At 37.2% G+C, this 19,931-nt stretch overlaps 1 protein-coding gene across 1 annotated transcript; it reads left to right on the top strand.

Moving 5' to 3' along the window:
* Positions 1-10,978: 10,978 nt before the first annotated feature.
* On the top strand, positions 10,979-14,726 carry LOC114479760 (zinc finger BED domain-containing protein 4-like). The gene is made up of 2 exons (XM_028473603.1): positions 10,979-13,674; positions 13,879-14,726. The coding sequence occupies exons 1-2, from the start codon at positions 12,431-12,433 to the stop codon at positions 14,555-14,557; spliced, it is 1,923 nt and encodes a 640-aa protein (XP_028329404.1). The 5' UTR covers positions 10,979-12,430; the 3' UTR covers positions 14,558-14,726.
* The last annotated feature ends 5,205 nt before the right edge of the window (positions 14,727-19,931 follow it).

Raw genomic sequence — 19,931 nt, 5'->3', positions numbered from 1 at the left:
ATTATAAAACATATTTATTAGAAGATTGGAATACATTATATATATATATACATATATATACAGTATGTATATATATATATATATATATATATATATATATATATATATATATATATATATATATATATATATATATATATTACAATCCAAACACAATGCATGTAATAACAAAAGAACAGCACAGAATGTTATTTTCTTGTCGGTGTCTGGTGATTGCGTGCCCTTCATTAACCTGATTACCTGTCTATCCTTTATTAGTGGCATTGGAACCTCTCCTGCCTCGTATATGGAACATTTTTTCCCAAGAAAAGGAGCGATTCAGCACTCGTCAAATAATATTAGCTTTGAACCTTAGCTTTGAAATTAAATTTTTAATCTCAGCACGGCAGAAGTAGAAAAAAGCTACGCGTAAGTAGCATGAATTCATTTTCGGGTGGTGCGCATGCTCATAATCAATCTCAGTACAAGGTAAACTCAGACCGTGACACCGGCAGACTAGAGTAGACGCATCAGAGGCGTATTGCCTTGTGTTTCCCCACATGTAATCCATATCTGTGCTCAGTTTACCCTTTGCTACTGCAGTTCTGTTCCTTATGATTAACTATGCTCGCAACGAGCGCTCCTCAGTCACAGACTGACACTGGACACTCATCACTCCTCTATGTAATCATTTCCTACTTCTTGCCACCCTAAACTCTTAATTCCCAGGAATTTTTCTGCTGACTTTATGATTATTTGATTAAACAGATTTGTTTTAGAAAGTTTACAAAAACAAAATCTAGAAAAGCATGAATGTAGCTTACTTAAAATTCAAGTTTGTGCCTTGTGAACAATGCAGTCATAATATTTCTTATTCATATTGCACATTATTATGTTACCACTCAATGATGAAAATACTAAACATAATTGTGTTGTTTACCTTCATTCAGTCATATACAGAACACTATTTAAATTGGAAAAATGTTGCTTCTCGTGTCATATTAATTTAGATTAATCAAGGTTAATAAATTACAAAGACTCTAAGTGACTAAGTGAGTAACAAAGTGAATAACTATGTAACTAAGTGAGTAACTAAGTGGGTAACTATGTAACTAAGTGAGTAACTAAGTGAGTAACTATGTAACTAAGTGAGTAACAAAGTGAGTAACTAATTAACTACTGATAACTAAGTAACTAAGTGAGTAACAAAATGAGTAACTATGTAACTAAGTGAGTAACTAAGTGAGTAACTAAGTGAGTAACTAAGTGAGGAACTAAGTGAGTAACTATGTAACTAAGTGGGTAACTGTGTAACTAAGTGAGTAACTAAATGACTACCGGTAACTAAGTGAGTAACAGAGTGAATAACTATGTAACTAAGTGGGTAACTATGTAACTAAGTGGGTAAACTATGTAACTACCGGTAACTAAGTGAGTAACAGAGTGAATAACTCAGTAACAAAGTGAGTAACTATGTAACTAAGTAACTAAGTGAGTAACTAAGTAAGTAACAAAGTAACTAAGTGAGTAACTAAGTAACTAAGTGAGTGACAAAGTAACTAAGTGACAAAGTGAGTAACTAAGTAAGTAACTAAGTAAGTAACTAAGTGAGTAACTAAGTGAGTAACTAAGTGAGTAACTAAGTGAGTAACTATGTAACTAAGTGAGTAAATAAGCGAGTAACTAAGTAGTTAAGTGAGTAACTATGTAACTAAGTGAGTAACAAAGTAACTAACAAAGTAACTAAGTGAATAAGTGAGTAACTATGTAACTAAGTGAGTAACAAAGTAACTAAGAGATTAAGTGAGCAACTAAGTAACTAAGTGAGTAACTATGTAACTAAGTAAATAAGTAACTATGTAATTAAGTGAGTAACTATGTCACTAAGTGAGTAACAAAGTAACTAAGTGAATAAGTGAGTAACTATGTAACTAAGTGAGTAACAAAGTAACTAAGTGAATAACTAAGTGAATAACTAAGTAACTATGTAACTATGTGAGTAACTAAATAACTGAGTAACTAAGTGAGTAACAACGTGAGTAACTATGTAACTAAGTGAGTAACTAAGTGAGTAACAAAGTGAGTAACCAAGTGAGTAACTATGTAACTAAGTGGGTAACTGTGTAACTAAGTGAGTAACTAAGTGAGTAACTAAGTGACTACCGGTAACTAAGTGAGTAACAGAGTGAATAACTATGTAACTAAGTGGGTAATTATGTAACTAAGTGGGTAAACTATGTAACTACAGGTAACTAAGTGAGTAACAGAGTGAATAACTATGTAACAGAGTGAATAACTATGTAACAAAGTGGGTAACTATGTAACTAAGTGAGTACCTAATGAAGTGAGTAACTAAGTAACTCAGTAACAAAGTGAGAAACTATGTAACTAAGTAAGTAACTAAGTGAGTGACAAAGTAACTAAGTAACTAAGTGAGTAACTAAGTAAGTAACTCAGTAAGTAACTAAGTAAGTAACAAAGTAACTAAGTGAGTAACTAAGTAACTAAGTGAGTGACAAAGTAACTAAGTGAGTAACTAAGTAAGTAACTAAGTGAGTAACTAAGTGAGTAACTAAGTAACTAAGTGAGTAACTATGTAACTAAGTGAGTAAATAAGCGAGTAACTAAGTAGTTAAGTGAGTAACTATGTAACTAAGTGAGTAACAAAGTAACTAAGTGAATAAGTGTGTAACTAAGTAACTAAGTGAGTAACTATGTAACTAAGTGAGTAACAAAGTAACTAAGTGAGTAACAAAGTAACTAAGTGAATAAGTGAGTAACTATGTAACTAAGTGAGTAACAAAGTAACTAAGTGATTAAGTGAGCAACTAAGTAACTAAGTGAGTAACTATGTAACTAAGTAAATAAGTGAGTAACTATGTAATTAAGTGAGTAACTATGTAACTAAGTGAGTAACAAAGTAACTAAGTGAATAAGTGAGTAACAAAGTAACTAAGTGAATAACTAAGTGAATAACTAAGTGAATAACTAAGTGAATAACTAAGTGAATAACTAAGTGAATAACTAAGTAACTATGTAACTATGTGAGTAACTGAATAACTGAGTAACTAAGTGAGTAGCAAAGTAACTAAGTGAATAACTAAGTAACTGACTATGTAAATAAGTGAGTAACTAAGTAACTAAGTGAGTAACTGAGTAACTAAGTGAGTAATAAATAAAGCAACTGAGTAACTAATAAATTACCTAAGTGTGTAACTAAGTAACTACCGATAACTAAGTGAGTAACTAAGTAACTCAGTAACAAAGTGAGTAACTATGTAAGTAACTAAGTGAGTAACTAAGTGAGTAACTAAATAACTAAGTGAGTAACAAAGTAACTGAGTAACTAAGTAACTAAGTGAGTGACAAAGTAACTAAGTGAGTAACTATGTAACTAAGTGAGTAACTATGTAACTAAGTGAGTAACAAAGTAACTAAGTGAATAAGTGAGTAACAAAGTAACTAAGTGAATAACTAACTATGTAACTATGTGAGTAACTAAATAACTGAGTAACTAAGTGAGTAATAAAGTAACTAAGTGAATAACTAAGTAACTATGTAAGTGACTATGTAACTAAGTAACTAAGTGAGTAACTAAGTGAGTAACTAAGTGAGTAACTAAGTGAGTAACTAAGTGAGTAACAAATAAAGTAACTAAGTGAGTAACAAATAAAGTAACTAAGTGTGTAACTAAGTAACTAACTATGTAACTAAGTGAGTAACAAAGTAACTAAGTGAATAAGTGAGTAACTATGTAACTAAGTGAGTAACAAAGTAACTAAGTGAATAACTAAGTAACTATGTATCTATGTGAGTAACTAAATAACTGAGTAACTAAGTGAGTAACAAAGTAACTAAGTGAATAACTAAGTAAGTGACTATGTATCTAAGTAACTAAGTGAGTAACTGAATAACTGAGTAACAAATGAAGTAACTATGTAACTAAATAAGTAACTAAGTGAGTGACAAAGTAACTAAGTGAGTAACTAAGTAACTGAGTAACTAAGTTAGTAACTATGTAACTCGGTATGTAACTATGTAACTCGGTATGTAACTATGTAACTAAGTGAGTAACTAAATAACTAAGTGAGTAACAAAGTAACTGAGTGACTAAGTAACTAAGTGAGTGACAAAGTAACTACGTGAGTAACTAAGTAACTAAGTGAGTGACAAAGTAACTGAGTAACTAAGTAACTAAGTGAGTAACAAAGTAACTAAGTGAGTAACTATATAACTAAGTAAGTAAGGAACTAAGTGAGTGACAAAGTAACTAAGTGAGTAACTAAGTAACTGAGTAACTAAGTAACTGAGTAACTAAGTAACTGAGTAACTAAGTAACTGAGTAACTAAGTAAGTAACTATGTAACTCGGTATGTAACTATGTAACTAAGTGAGTAACTAAGTAACTGAGTAACTAAGTAAGTAACTATGTAACTCGGTATGTAACTATGTAACTAAGTGAGTAACTAAATAACTAAGTGAGTAACAAAGTAACTGAGTAACTAAGTAACTAAGTGAGTAACAGAGTAACTAAGTGAATAACTAAGTGAGTAACTAAGTGAGTAACAGAGTAACTAAGTGAATAACTAAGTGAATAACTAAGTGAGTAACTAAGTGAGTAACAAAGTGAGTAACAAAGTAACTAAGTGAATAACTAAGTGAGTAACTAAGTAAATAACTATGTAACTAAGTGAGTAACTCAGTAACCAAGTAACTAAGTGAGTAACTAAGGAACAAAGTAACTAAGTGAATAACTAAGTGAGTAACTAAGTGAGTAACAAAGTAACTAAGTGAATAACTAAATGAGTAACAAAGGGTGTACTCACACTGGCAACCAGGGCCGTTCCTAACCAGCTCTGTGCATGTGTGAAACCATGGGGGGCCATTGTCTGGCCTGTGTAGGTGTGAACTGCACCACAGGTGGGTTAACGGACCGATGGTCCTGCTGGAAGAGGTGGTCCAAACAGAGTGCCAGACTGGCACGGTTGGCCGCGCATGCGCACGCACAACTCGACTCGACCCGCGCGCAAAATTTGATGACGTTGGTACCGCGCGACGCTTTACGGCACATAAACATCCGCATTCCGCAATGATAGCGGTGTCAGAAGTGCTCGTTAGCCGATGAAAAGTTCAGAATTGGCGTTACCTGATATATATGAACGACACCACAGATAACTCATGGAGGAAGAGGACAACATGACCGTCAGGACTTCTCTTTATTCAGCCGACAGCGGGACAGTAACGGAGTGTAGCAGCTCATCATCAGGTCCGGGTATTTCCGAGGATATAAATATACATATAAACACATATTACTGGTATATTAACCCATATAAACCAGAAAATATGGAAATGGGACATTTTTCTGCTGCTAATGTATAAATAATATAAATATATATATGGTGTTTCAGTGTTCTGGGACACATACTCACAAACTCTGTAGAATGAAAACAAACACAGTGTCTTGGGGAGCAAAGTGTAGTGTATTAATTTATTAATCTAAATGTAACCAAAAACAGAACATCACAAATACAAGCCCAAATAAATGAAATGTCTGAAAGAAAGGGTAATAATTTTCCAAACAAAAATCAATAAGCCAGAAATAAAGTGCAACCTTTTGCAAAATGTAACATGAACCTTAAAAACAAAACATTTAAACATTGGAAGTACAAGGATGGGAATATTATGACAGCAGAACCCGGAACAAGACTACAAATTGTTGCAACTATTTATTTATTTTTAATCTTATTTTATTTCTTTTCTTAGGTCGTGTCGTGTTAGTGCACATGTGGCAATACCAATTTTCAGTATGTGGAGTTCCTGTTAGTCCTGCACAACTATAATGAATTGTTCAGAAATCTACACGTGTCCTGTTCTCAAAATACCAGTAATATGTTACACATTTGCAGCAGTAAAATGTCACATTTCTATATTTTTTGGTTTATATGGGTTAATATACCAATAATGTGTTTATATGCATGTTTATACCCTCAAAATTATCATGGAATTCTGGGTTTTACTCTGACCCCTCATCATCACGTCTCTGCAGAAGAAGACCCTCCGCTGCACCTCAGCACTTTAACAACTCACTAATTTCACAATTTAAATAAACTATTTCTACCTTTGTTTTTCTGTTTGCATGTCGTTTGCTTTGTATTTAATAAAATGATTTCTCCAACAGTTTGTTAAATCTACACATTTATACTGTATATAATGCACATGCAGGATGATGTGTAACAATAATCAATAAAATTAGCTGTAAACACATTTTTTAAAACTAAATATAAGGTTATGCTGTGAACAGAAAGAAAGGAAGACGAGCCAGATAATTCTAAACTTTAGAATATAATACAATCATAACTTTTAATCATAAATATGACTCTTCTCAAAACAAACTTTGATATCTTTGTCACACAATATCTAAACTTCCAGTGATTAATTTACAACAAAAAAAAGTTCACTGATGGTGACATTGAGATCTCAATGTCACCATCAGTGAATTTTTTTTTTATTTGTAAATTATTCACTGGAAGCTTCTCTGGTGGCGTGTGCAGTGGTTGTTGTTATTATTGTTATTGTATGAAGCCAACATTACTGTAGCTCTGCACATCATTGTTGTCCTGTTAAAGTCTTTTTATACAAAGACTTAAAAACAATCTGAAATTAGTGCTGACTCAAGTAAATCACCTTTAATAGACTTTAAAGTTCTGCTGCTGGTGTATAAATCTGTGAATGGGTTTGGTCCAGAATACATCAGTGACATGTTAGTCAGGTATGAACCCAGCAGGTCTCTCAGATCTATGGACACAGATCAGATAGTGGAGCCCAGAGTTCACAGTAAACATGGTGATGCTGCTTTTAGTTGTTATGCTGCAAAGAAGTGGAACAAACTGCCAGCGGAGCTGAAGTCAGCATCCAATGTGAACATTTTTAAATCAAAGTTAAAGGCACTTTTTTTCTCTACTGCATATGATTGAGAGAGAGATTTTTTGTCATGTTGTTGATGTAATGATGATTTTACTGATGATTTTAATTGATTTTACTGATGATTTTAAATGTTCTTATTGATTTAAATGTTCTTATTGATTTTAAACAATTGAATGTTTTATCATGTAAAGCACATTGAGTTGCCTTGAGTATGAAATGCGCTATATAAATAAATTTGCCTTGCCTTGCCTTGCCTTTATTATGCATTATAACAATCTGTTCCTTAAGTCTCTAAATTATTGAAACAATTAAAAACATCTCCTAAAAAATAAAATTACAGAAAATTAAATAATCATTTAATATATATTTCAATAAATAAGCACATCCCATGTTCCCATGTTGACTCTGAGCTTTATTCTGTCTGTTGTCGGTAGAAGTGATGGGTCTAGACCAGATGATGGAAACTAGGATCAGCTCATGGTTTTAATGTCCAGGGAGGGGCGTGTCCACTCTGCATGGACTTAAAGAAGAAGAAATAAAAGAAGAGTTAGATAATGTCATGTTCATCAAAAGGAAAACTGAAAGTGATGGAGATAAATATGCTCAGATGGACACACACACACACAAAGTTTAAACACACACAAATACTCTGTCCTAAATTTTAACACACATTAAAAGCATCTATTTACACTTATATTAATGTACATAAAGACTAGCTCCACAAAATCAGAACGATGTTTATTGATCCAGAAATTAAACTGATCTTACCTTTATAGGCTCAGTTTCCTCCTTTGTTTTTAAATCCATTTGAACCTCCATTCATGGTGGTTTTTATCGTCAGAGAGTCTTTCATTTTTAATAAATCCACCGTTATTTGGTCTGTTTTTTTCTTTCTTTCTCACTCACTTGGTTCTCTCTGTTCCTTGTGTCAATTTCGTCAAAACAAAGCGGCATCTTTAATGTTTCCGTTACGTGTGAGTAAAATTACCGCAATGTACCGACACTGGCTGTAAAGAGCAACTTATTATCTTTCATAAACTGATGGAATTTCTCCGATTGAGCAAATATGAGCAGAGTTACGGTCATTTCAATTAACGTGATGCGTTCAGGGGCCCTGGGAAACCCAGTCCGTGAAAAGAGCACGTGTCTGGGTAAATCTTGGTTTATAGTTACCCTACGCAACAGAAAATATGAAATTAACAGAATGTACTGTCAACAACAAACCCAGAGTTGCTTAATGGTGACGTAACGCCATACGTGTGTCATAAATTAACGTGATGACGTGTTTCTCTGTGGGTACCGAGTTGAGCTGGTGATCACATCCGTTCTACCGTGCCAGAAAAGGGACAGGGAAGGGGGGATTCCTGCTGTGAGCTTGGAACGGCCCCAGTTGCCAGTGTGAGCACACCCTTAGTAACCAAGTAACTAAGTGAGTCACTAAGTGAGTAACAAAGTAACTAAGTGAATAACTGAGTGAGTAACAAAGTAACGAAGTGAATAACTAAGTGAGTAACTAAGTGAGTAACAAAGTAACTAAGTGAGTAACTAAGTAACCAAGTAACTAAGTGAGTAACTACGTGAGTAACTAATGTAAGTGAGTAACTAAGTGAGTAAAAGATTATAGGCTACTACTGTATTATACAAGTAATTATACAAATCATGTAATCTCGTTAGGGTGTAAGTGACCTACTATAGGAGCACAGGGAGCTGTGATACCACAGTACTAGTTTCCTATGATGGAGCATCAACGAACCATGATCCCACTGGTGTGTGAATGTGAGAGTGAATGGGTGAATGAGCTGATATGTAAAGCGCTTTGAGACTGCTTCAGTGTGGTGATAAAGTGCTATATAAAATCAAGTCCATTTACCATTTACCATGTGATTCTGCATATGGAAAAGTATTTGTAGTGTAGTTTTAATGCACATGTGTATGAACTATGAGCACATGTGACATCAACCTGTTAAACTTTAAAGGGGAGATATCATGGTTTTAAATCCTTCCTTTTTACATATATATCATACAGTTGTGGTCTATATAAAGCAGAACTGCACTGCTTGGGTCTGAATTCCTCATTATTATAGCTCCACCCCTTTTCTGATGTGCTTCTGAGAGCAACTCGTTTTGGTGCAGTCTCTTTAAATGCAAATGAGACACTTCATACCCCGCCCCCTCTCCAGGTTCAACTCCACCCTGCTGCCTGCTCGGCCATTTTGTAGTTTGATAGAAGAGATACGGCTATGTAGCGGCGCATAAACTTTTTATTCAGAGGTTATTTACAAAATGTCAACAACAGAATACTTGTCCATCCAGCCTTACATGTTTGAGCCAGAGTCGGACCCAGCGGAGCGAGATGAAAATGAAGATGATGAACCTGCAGAACCCTAACAAGTGAGCTAACACAAGCACCGAGCTAACGCTAGTGCCAAGCTAACGTCACAAAATGCATTTTAATAGTCTTTTTGGAGACAAAAACGGCAAAATGAACTGACTAATGAAAACTTTAGACTTAAATTAAATCACGTAGGCCATATCATCAAGGATCTAAAACGAGCACACAGCACTAACATATGAAGTCTGAAGACGGTGCAACTGCTAATGCTAACAAAACAACGACAGGGACGTCTTATCATCACACTTTTTAGCGTTATTTACAGCTTACCGAAGTGCTCTGTTCGTCGTCTCCAAAGATAGAAGGAATTGAACCCTCAATCAGACAAAGTCTTTCGGCAAATCCTTCTTTATACTGGTGGAGGTTGCAGAAGCAGTCATCCTTGAAGTGCTGCGCGCACACAAAAATGACCTTACCCACAGATGTGGGTACATTTCCATAAAAAATAAAACTCAACCAGGCACTTTGAAAAGGTTCTGATGCTGGGAGACGGTGTAATGAAGCGTGTGGGTTACTACAGCCAACAACCAAACATTTTGACTTATCCTCTCGTAACTTCGGCATCCTTGAGCTTGGACTACAAAATAAAAGCGAGAAATAAAAAAGGCGGATTGCTCGAAGTGTTGTACCTGGAGTTGATGTCCTAATTTGGCAGTTCCGCTGCAAATACTGTGATGTAATAGTTCAAAAAACTTAATATAGAATAGAAAAAGCGAAACAGATTGAAAAATATGAGCAAAACAGAATATAAAGATATCTACGGAGCACCTGAAGAGACTAATTTAATTTTTTCTGTACTTCTAAGCACTCTAAATATACAACAAAATGCATTTAAGGGCTAAAAAAGTGGATTTAGCATATGTCCCCTTTAAATTGGCTGAAACTCTTGTTGTAATTCCCATTGGAACAGAGTGGCGTGACTATTTTCTTTTTTATAAGGGAATGTATAAAGCATTACCATAAATTGCACATGCCTGCCAAACATAAAATGTCTTGAACATTTAGATATTGTAGCAGAAAACAATTAGCTTTGGACTGTAAGAATCACTTTAATCACATCATATAAAAAAATATTGAAAATAATGTGACATAGTTATTATGAAATGAGATAAAAATATTTTCATGCTTTCATGTGCTACAGATATTAAGTTTTTCATAATGCTATAAATCTTTAAACCTTGAATTTATCCTACTTCTATCCCATTTTACTGTTAAAACACCAACACACGTTAACAAGGAGGTTGTGATAGGGCTATAGCACAAATATAATAATTGTGTCTTTTGAGGAAATCGAAACAATCGAAATCTTTCACGGAGGCACCAACCAATTTATGTCATGTTGTTAATGAGATTCATTTTATACTTTGTATTTCAATATAACATTAATGACGAATCAGGTTAAAGAGTAACTATACCCCAAACTTTTTAGCTGAATACATATGTGTTTGGGTATTAAGTAGTGCTGTTGATTGATCCTGGTCCAACTTTTAACATTTTAGTAAAAGTTTTTACATTTTGTGTATTTAGTTGTAAAATATCAGAGTCACTGCCCTAAAAGGGTTGAATGCTGGCTATGACAATTGATTTTTGCTATTAGCTAAGACGGATTATCGTGTGTCACCAACTTTCACTGTTGGCCCCACCCCTTCTATAAAAGCTGGGAGGAGGGTTTCTAGTGTTGTATCGTTCGTGAACGATTCGTTCAAAATGAACTAATCTTTTATATGACTCGGGAGTAACGAGTCTTCTCAGGGAGCGATTCGTTCATTTTCATGCAGTACCTTCTCTCGCCACATGGCAGCAGCTGCATGAGCTCAGTCAGCAGCAGACAGGAAACAGAAATGATTCGTTCACCACTCACTCAGCTGGATCCATTCTCAGGTCCCAGTTCTTTAGTCACGTGACAGACAGGCTGTCTGTGAGCAGCAAGCACTGCAGTTCGTTCGGTTCGTTCACGATTCGTTCATACGGATCATGACGGATTGCTCTTTCGTTCATTCGTCACGTGACAGCTGTGGCTCAGACAGCTACGGGGCTGGGGGGCTGTTGACTGAGAGCTGAACAAGGAAATGATTGATGTCTGATATCTACAGTTTATTTGTCATGTGACACCCGATATAGATTATTTATTCACGAAATCATAATTATAGTGGTCTTCAGTCCTTGTTGTGTTATTGTATAGCCTATATAATGAATGTGTTTGTAAATAAATACTTTCGAAAATTATATCAACGTGTTAACTTTGTGTTATTTGCCACACAATAGTAAAATACCACAATACGTTATTCATTCATGAAATCATAACTAATCAGCGGTCTCCGGTTCTTTTAACCTTTTTTATTTGAATAATATAATTTTAATTACGTTAAACATCTAGGCTGCACTTAATAGCTCCGGTTACCCACTCTGCTTTTGCTCATGTTCAAAACTTTCTGCACACGTCTGTGTTCTGTGACATGTCCGGAGAAAAAGTCACAATTTCATGAGATTTTTTTATTTTTTATATAAGTCTACCTGCGCTATATTAATCTGTGTATTGCTCTGCTCGTCTGCTGCTGCAGTATCGCTGTCAGTCTGATAGCCTACATAACGGGTTTGCATCGGATGAGAAAAGGAGGTGGAAACGCACCACAAATTCTCACTAAATGTTAACTTTAGAGCCTCTGATCAGCAGCTCACATAGCCCAAATTTGCATACTGGTTTAAGAGCACTTGAGAGCATAATTAGTCGTACACACTTTCACACAGCGCAACAGGGGGTTCACTCGGTTATAGTCACGGCACATGCCGGTGTCGCATCCACTCCCACTGTGCGAAACTAATTCACGTCACAAGTTGGCGTAATTATTTATACATTTTTCTACTACCTGAGCTAAATGGGGTTTGGCATGAAATTGTGTGCAAAGTGGCAATTGTTTGACTCTAATGATATAGCTTTTTTCACCTCGTCACATTTTAATGTCGCACAGAGTGAACTACTAGGAGTGACGTGATTCTGGGCCACAAATTGAGCGCTACTGTCATTCAAGGCTCCATGATGGGCAGTTACCCATCCCCCCACCCATCACCTACATTTACATTAAGTGCCAGGTAAAATCAGAACACAAACAACAGGGGTCTGAGCAGGTCAGAAAAATGAGTGGAAGGAAAAGGAGTGACATTTGGAACCATTTCAGTGAGGTTTCAGCCACTAAATCCAAATGCAATATTTGCAAAAGGATTTTATCAACCCAAGGAGGAAGCACTTCAAATTTGAGAAGACACCTTAAAACGGCACATCCAACTGTGCAGTTAGCACAAGTGAGGGGGGAGAGTGACGATGGAGCCACTGCAGCAGCTGCAAATATCTCCACCAGTAGCACTTTATCTGGACCTCAAATCACTGCTGCTGCAACACTGGCTACAGCTTCTGCAATATCCAGTACACCAGCAGCACCCACCACCACCACCCAAACAGCAGTTAGACCACGGAGGCCACAACAAACACATATGGGCACTTACATTACAAGGCCAATGGATCCACTCAGGCAGAGCAAACTGGATGAAGCACTGGTTAAAATGATAGCTTCTGACTATCAACCATTCTCCATCGTTGAGGACAAAGGCTTCAAAGAATTCACAAAGACCCTGGACCCTTCATACACTCTGCCAAGCAGGAAAACACTTTCTCAAACTCTACTGCCAAAGATGTATGGAAAGATAAGAGCTGAGTTGTTGGAGAAAATCAAGAATGCTCCTGCTGTATGCCTCACAACTGACTGCTGGACATCTGTAACAACCACAAGCTACATGTCTGTGACCTGCCACTATGTACAGGATTTTGCAATGACATCCCATCTCCTGGACTGTTTTGTCTTGACAGACAGACACACTTCTGCTCACCTGGCAAGTGAGTTGAAGAGAGTTGCAGATGAATGGGGTGTCAGTGACAAAGTTGTAGCTTGTGTCACAGACAATGCCAGCAACATTGTGGCAGCCCTGAGAGACCACCTGCACTGGGACCACATACCATGCTTTGCTCATGTTTTAAATCTTGTTGTGAGAGCTGCACTTAGAGAGGTTCAGGGTACAGTTCATAAAATAAAAGCTGTGGTGGAATACTTCCACAGAAGCACAGTTGCTTCAGACAAGCTGAAGGCCACACAGCAACAGATGGGCCAGGAGCAGCTGCGCTTGAAGCAGGATGTGGTTACAAGGTGGAATTCCACATTTTATATGGTGAAAAGGTTCATTGATGTCAAGGATCCAGTCATCTCCACCCTGGCACTTATCAATGCACCCCTATCCACACTGTCCACAGAGGAATGGGAAATTGCTCAGGAAACAGCGGACATCCTCAAACCTTTTGAGGAGGTCACCGTTGAAGTGAGCGCTGAGAGGTATGTAGTTAAAGTAATTCATTTATATTAAACTAACTCACTTTTAATAAGCACAAACTTCATATTTAAAAATATATATATAGTTAGTGATGGATTTTAACTGTATCCTTACTGTTAACAAAGACACATGACATTGATCTGTGATAGTACACTGTTATAACTGCTTTTGAGAACAAAATATGAATAATTGAACTCTGTCTGTAGGTTTGTGACTGCCTCCAAAGTGATTCTGATGGCAAGAGGTCTTCAGAGGATTGTTGCTCGCCATCAAAGAAGCCCGTCAGTCCATGAACCTATTAAAAAACTGGTGGACAGCCTGATGTCTGAAATGCAGAAGAGGTTCAGCAAGGTGGAGCACATTGAGAAGCTTGCTGATGCAACTTGTTTGGACCCAAGGTTCAAAAAGCAAGCTTTTGTTAACAGCAAGGCTGCAGAGGACACTGTGAAGAGAATCACAGCTGCTGCAGCACACAACCACCCCAGTCACAGTGAGGAGGAGGAGTCTCAAAATCCCTCTGTGGCTGCCAGCACAGGGGCCATGTTTTGGGAAGACTTCGATGAGAGGGTTGCAAGCACCAGGGCTTCCACTTCCTCAGATTCTGCCACATCGAGCACCTCAACTGCTGCCATGATGGAGATGCGGGCCTACTTGGCAGAGCCACTCCTATCCCGCTCATCAGATCCTCTGGCATGGTGGAGGATGTGCTCGCCCGTATTCAAAACTCTGTGTGAGGTGATGAAAACTAGACTGTGCATTGTGGCCACATCTGTGCCCTCTGAGAGAGTTTTCTCAAAGACTGGGCAGATAATCACAGACAGACGGAACAGGCTCAGCCCCTCCAAGGTCCGCCAGCTTGTGTTTCTAAATGCCAACTTGCCTTAAAGCTGGCCTTTAATATACATGTGTCACTTTTAATTGTGCAATATTGTTGGTTTGGTTTGGTTTGGTTTTTATTTAATTTTATTCTTATTTAACTTTTTCTATTTAACTTTATTTATGTCTCTTAGATGTGTATAGTGTTGTGTATGTAATATACATGTGTCACTTTTAATTGTGCAATATTGTTGGTTTGGTTTGGTTTGGTTTTTATTTAATTTTATTCTTATTTAACTTTTTCTATTTAACTTTATTTATGTCTCTTAGATGTGTATAGTGTTGTGTATGTAATATACATGTGTCACTTTTAATTGTGCAATATTGTTGGTTTGGTTTGGTTTTTATTTAATTTTATTCTTATTTAACTTTTTCTATTTAACTTTATGTCTCTTACTCTTAGATGTGTATGTTGTGTATATAATACACATGTGTCACTTTTAATTGTGCAATATTGTTGGTTTGGTTTTTATTTAATTTTATTCTTTAACTTTTTCTATTTAACTTTATTTTTGTCTCTTAGATGTGTGTAGTGTTGTGTATATAATGTAAAGTGTGTTTTATATATAAGTCTCTTTAAAAATAAATATTTTCGAAAATTATATCAGCATATTTATTGTGTTATACTCTGCCACAAAATAATCAAACATAACAATGATAACAACAAACACAATAAAAATAACAATAATAGTAATAACTAGACAATTTCCGCGGAAATCGTGGGAGGGGCTCGTGGGCGGTTGCCGGTTCGAAAAGTTCAAAAATGGCCAAACAGTTACAGTTTAAAGTTTTATGTGTTTAGCATTGCACTAGCGTTAGTATTGCGCTAGCATTAGCATTGCACTAGCATTAGCATTGCGCTAGCATTGGCATTGCGCTAGCATTAGCATTGCGCTAGCATTAACATTGCGCTAAAATTAGCATTGCGCTAACATTAGCATTGCGCTAACATTAACATTGCGCTAACATTAACATTGCGCTAACGTTAGCATTGCGCTAACGTTAGCATTGCGCTAGCGTTAGCATTGCGCTAGCGTTAGCATTGCGCTAGCGTTAGCATTGCGCTAATGTTAGCATTGCGCTAACGTTAGCATTGCGCTAGCATTAGCATAGCGCTCACGTTAGCATTGTGCTAACGTTAGCATTTTGCTAGCATTAGCATTACGCTAACGTTAGCATTGCGCTAGCATTAGCATTACGCTAACGTTAGCATTGCGCTAATGTTAGCATAGCGCAAACGTTAACATTGTGCTAACGTTAGCATTGCGCCAATGTTAGCTTTGCGCTAACGTTAGCATTGCGCTAGCATTAGCATTGTGCTAGCATTAGCATTACGTTAGCATTGTGCTAGCATTAGCATTGCGCTAGCATTAGCATTACGTTAGCATTGTGCTAGCATTAGCATTGCGCTAGCATTAGCATTGCGCTAGCATTAGCATTGCGCTAGCATTAGCATTGCGTTAGCATTGCGCTAGCATTAACATTGCACTAGCATTAGCATTGCACTAGCATTAGCATTGCGCTAGCATTGGCATTGCGCTAGCATTAGCATTGCGCTAGCATTAGCATTGCGCTAGCGTTAGCATTGCGCTAGCATTGCGCTAGCATTAGCGTTACGTTAGCATTGTGCTAGCATTAGCATTGCGCTAGCATTAGCATTACGTTAGCATTGCGCTAGCATTAACATTGCACTAGCATTAGCATTGCACTAGCATTAGCATTGCGCTAGCATTGGCATTGCACTAGCGTTAGCATTGCGCTAGTGTTAGCATTGCGCTAGCATTAGCATTGCGCTAGCATTGCGCTAGCATTAGCGTTACGTTAGCATTGTGCTAGCATTAGCATTGCGCTAGCATTAGCATTACGTTAGCATTGTGCTAGCATTAGCAATGCGCTAGCATTAGCATTGCGCTAGCATTAGCATTGCGCTGATATTGCGCTAGCATTAGCATTGCGCTAGCATTAGCATTGCGCTGGCATTGTGCTAGCATTAGCATTGCACTAGCATTAGCACTGTGCTTGCATTAGCATTGCGCTAGCATTAGTATTGTGCTAGCTTTAGCATTGTCCTAACATTAGCATTAACCTAGCATTAGCATTAACCTAGCATTAACATTAACCTAGTATTAGCAATAACCTAGCATTAGCATTACACTACCATTAACATTAGCCCAGTAAACAGTAAAACCATTAAACCCAGCATAACCAGTATCACCAGTTATAAGTCCAGTTTATACAGTAGTATGTGTACAAACCCCAGTATGAAGGGAAAAAGCAGTGTAACCAGTTAGAAGTTCAGTTTAAACAGCAGTATGTGTCAAAATCCCAGTTTGAAGGGGAAAACCAGTGAAACCAGTTAGAAGTCCAGTTCACACAGTAGTGTGTTTAAAAATCCCAGTATGAGCTGAAAGTGAACAAACAGCTGAACATGTCAAAGTTTGAATGGTGGAAATCCGTTGGAAAATGGCTGAGCTGTGAAAGAACTAATTTGTGAGTCTGAATGAGAACCTGCAAACCCCACACTGAAGGAGAATTAGTGATGAAGAGGATGGGGGATGATGAAGAGGTGAATTTTTGACACAATTCAAAGTTTGAATGGTGAAAATTGGTTAATAAATGGCCAAACAGTTAAAGTTTAAAGTTGTAGGTGAGAAATGAGAACCTGCAAACTCCACACTGAAGGAGAATTAGTGATGAAGAGGATGGGGGATGATGAAGAGCAGAATTTTTGACACATTTCAAAGTTTGAATGGTGAAAATTGGTTAATAAATGGCTGAGTAATTAACAATTTAAGTTTTATTTGTGAAAGGAGAACCTGCAAACTCCACACTAAAGTCAAATTGATGATGAAAAGGATGAGTGATGATGAAGAGCTGAATTTTTGACAAATTTCAACATTTGAACGGTGAAAATTGGTCGAGAAATGGCCAAACAGTTAAAGTTTAAAGTTGTAGGTGAGAAATGAGAACCTGCAAACTCCACACTAAAGGAAAATTGATGATGAAGAGGATGAGTGATGATGAAGAGCTGAATTTATGACACATTTCAAAGTTTAAATGGTGGAAATCGGTTGAAAAATGGCTGAGTAATTAACAAATTAAGTTTTAATGGTGAAAGGAGAACCTGCAAACTCCACACTAAAGGGAAATTGATGATGAAGAGGATGAGTGATGATGAAGAGCTGAATTTATGACACATTTCAAAGTTTAAATGGTGGAAATCGGTTGAAAAATGGCTGAGTAATTAACAAATTAAGTTTTAATGGTGAAAGGAGAACCTGCAAACTCCACACTAAAAGGAAATTGATGATGAAGAGGATGAGTGATGATGAAGAGCTGAATTTTTGACGAATTTCAACATTTGAATGGTGAAAATTGGTTGAAAAATGGCTGAGTAATCAACAATTTAAGTTTTAATGGTGAAAGGAGAACCTGCAAACTCCACACTGAAGGTGAATTTGTGATGAAGAGGATGAGTGATGATGAAGATCTGAATTTTTGACACATTTCAACATTTGAATGGTGAAAATTGGTTAATAAATGGCCAAGTTATTAACAATTTAAGTTTTGAATGTGAAAGGAGAACCTGCAAACTCCACACTTAAGGAGTATTGGTGATGAAGACGATGGGTGATGAAGAGGAAGAGTGAATATGAAGGTTTGACTGGTTGAAATTAGTTGAAACCAGTCAGAAACCCTGTAAATTCCCCATTGAGAAGCAGTTTTGGGCTGTCAGAGACCTTGTTGCCATGGTTACCCCATTCATTTCAATGGGAGACTCCTGTTTTTTGGTGAAATTTTCCTAAGTGTTTTTGAAAAATCTCAGGTTTCAATTCATTTCAATGGGCCTTAAAATCGCACTTTTTTGCGATTTTTTCTGCGATTTTTTAACGAATCGCTTATAAAAGTCATAGCACTCGATTCCCGGCCGGGACGCACGTTTTGATGTAACTTTTGTGTGGGTTTTCTCAAAACTCTGGGACTAGTTACGCGCCAAACTTTTGGCGGAAGATGAAAAATTATAACTAGACAATTTCCGCGGAAATCGTGGGAGGGGCTCGTGGGCGGTTGCCGGTTCGAAAGGTGGAAATCCATTCAAAAATGGCCAAACAGTTATAGTTTTAAGTTTTAGGTGTTTAGCATTGCTTTAGCATTAGCATTAGCATTGTGCTAGCATTAGCATTATGCTAGCATTAGCATTGCGCTAACATTAGCATTGAGCTAGCATTAGCATTGCGTTAATGTTAGCATTGCGCTAGCATTAGCATTGTGCTAATGTTAGCATAGCGCTATTGTTAGCATTGCGCTAACGTTAGCATTGCGCTAACGTTAGCATTGCGCTAGCATTAGCATTGCGCTAACGTTAGCATTGCGCTAGCATTAGCATTGCGCTAGCATTAGCATTGTGCTAGCATTAGCATTAGCACTGCGCTAGCATTAGCATTGCGCTAGCGTTAGCATTGCGCTATCATTAGCTTTGCGCTAACATTGACATTGTGCTAGCATTAGCATTAACCTAGCATTAGCATTAACCTAGCATTAGCATTGCGCTAACGTTAGCATTGCGCTAGCACTAGCATTGCGCTAACGTTAGCATTGCGCTAGCATTAGCATTGCGCTAACGTTAGCATTGCGCTAGCATTAGCATTGCGCTAGCATTAGCATTGCGCTAGCATTAGCATTGTGCTAGCATTAGCATTGCGCTAGCATTAGCATTAGCATTGCGCTAGCATTAGCATTGCGCTAGCATTGGCATTGCGCTAGCATTGGCATTGTGCTAGCATTGCGCTAGCATTAGCATTACGCTACCAATAGCATTGCGCTAGCATTAGCATTGCGCTGGCATTAGCATTGTGCTAGCATTAATATTGTGCTAGCTTTAGCATTGTCCTAGCATTAGCATTAACCTAGCATTAGCATTGCGCTAGCGTTAGCATTGCGCTAGCATTAGCATTGCGCTAGCATTGGTATTTCGCTAGCATTGGCATTGTGCTAGCATTGCGCTAGCATTACCATTACGCTAGCATTAGTATTGCGCTAGCGTTAGCATTGCGCTAGCATTAGCATTGCGCTAGCATTGGCATTGTGTTAGCATTGCGCTAGCATTAGCATTGCGCTAGCATTAGCATTGTGCTACTATTAGCATTGCGCTAGCATTAGTATTGCTCTAGCATTAGCATTGCGCTGGCATTAGCATTGCGCTAGCATTAGTATTGTGCTAGCTTTAGCATTGTCCTAGCATTAGCCTTAGCCTAGTATTAGCAATAGCCTAGCATTAGCAATAGCCTAGTATTAGCAATAGCCTAGCATTAGCAATAGCCTAACATTAGCAATAGCCTTGTATTACCATTACCCTAGCAATAGCATTACACTATCATTAACA

The sequence above is a fragment of the Gouania willdenowi genome, chromosome 17 (genome assembly GCF_900634775.1).
Source record: "Gouania willdenowi chromosome 17, fGouWil2.1, whole genome shotgun sequence".
Taxonomy (NCBI): Eukaryota; Metazoa; Chordata; class Actinopteri; order Blenniiformes; family Gobiesocidae; genus Gouania; species Gouania willdenowi.
The sequence above is the reverse complement of the archived record's forward strand: the minus strand, read 5'-3'. Positions and strand labels throughout refer to the sequence as shown.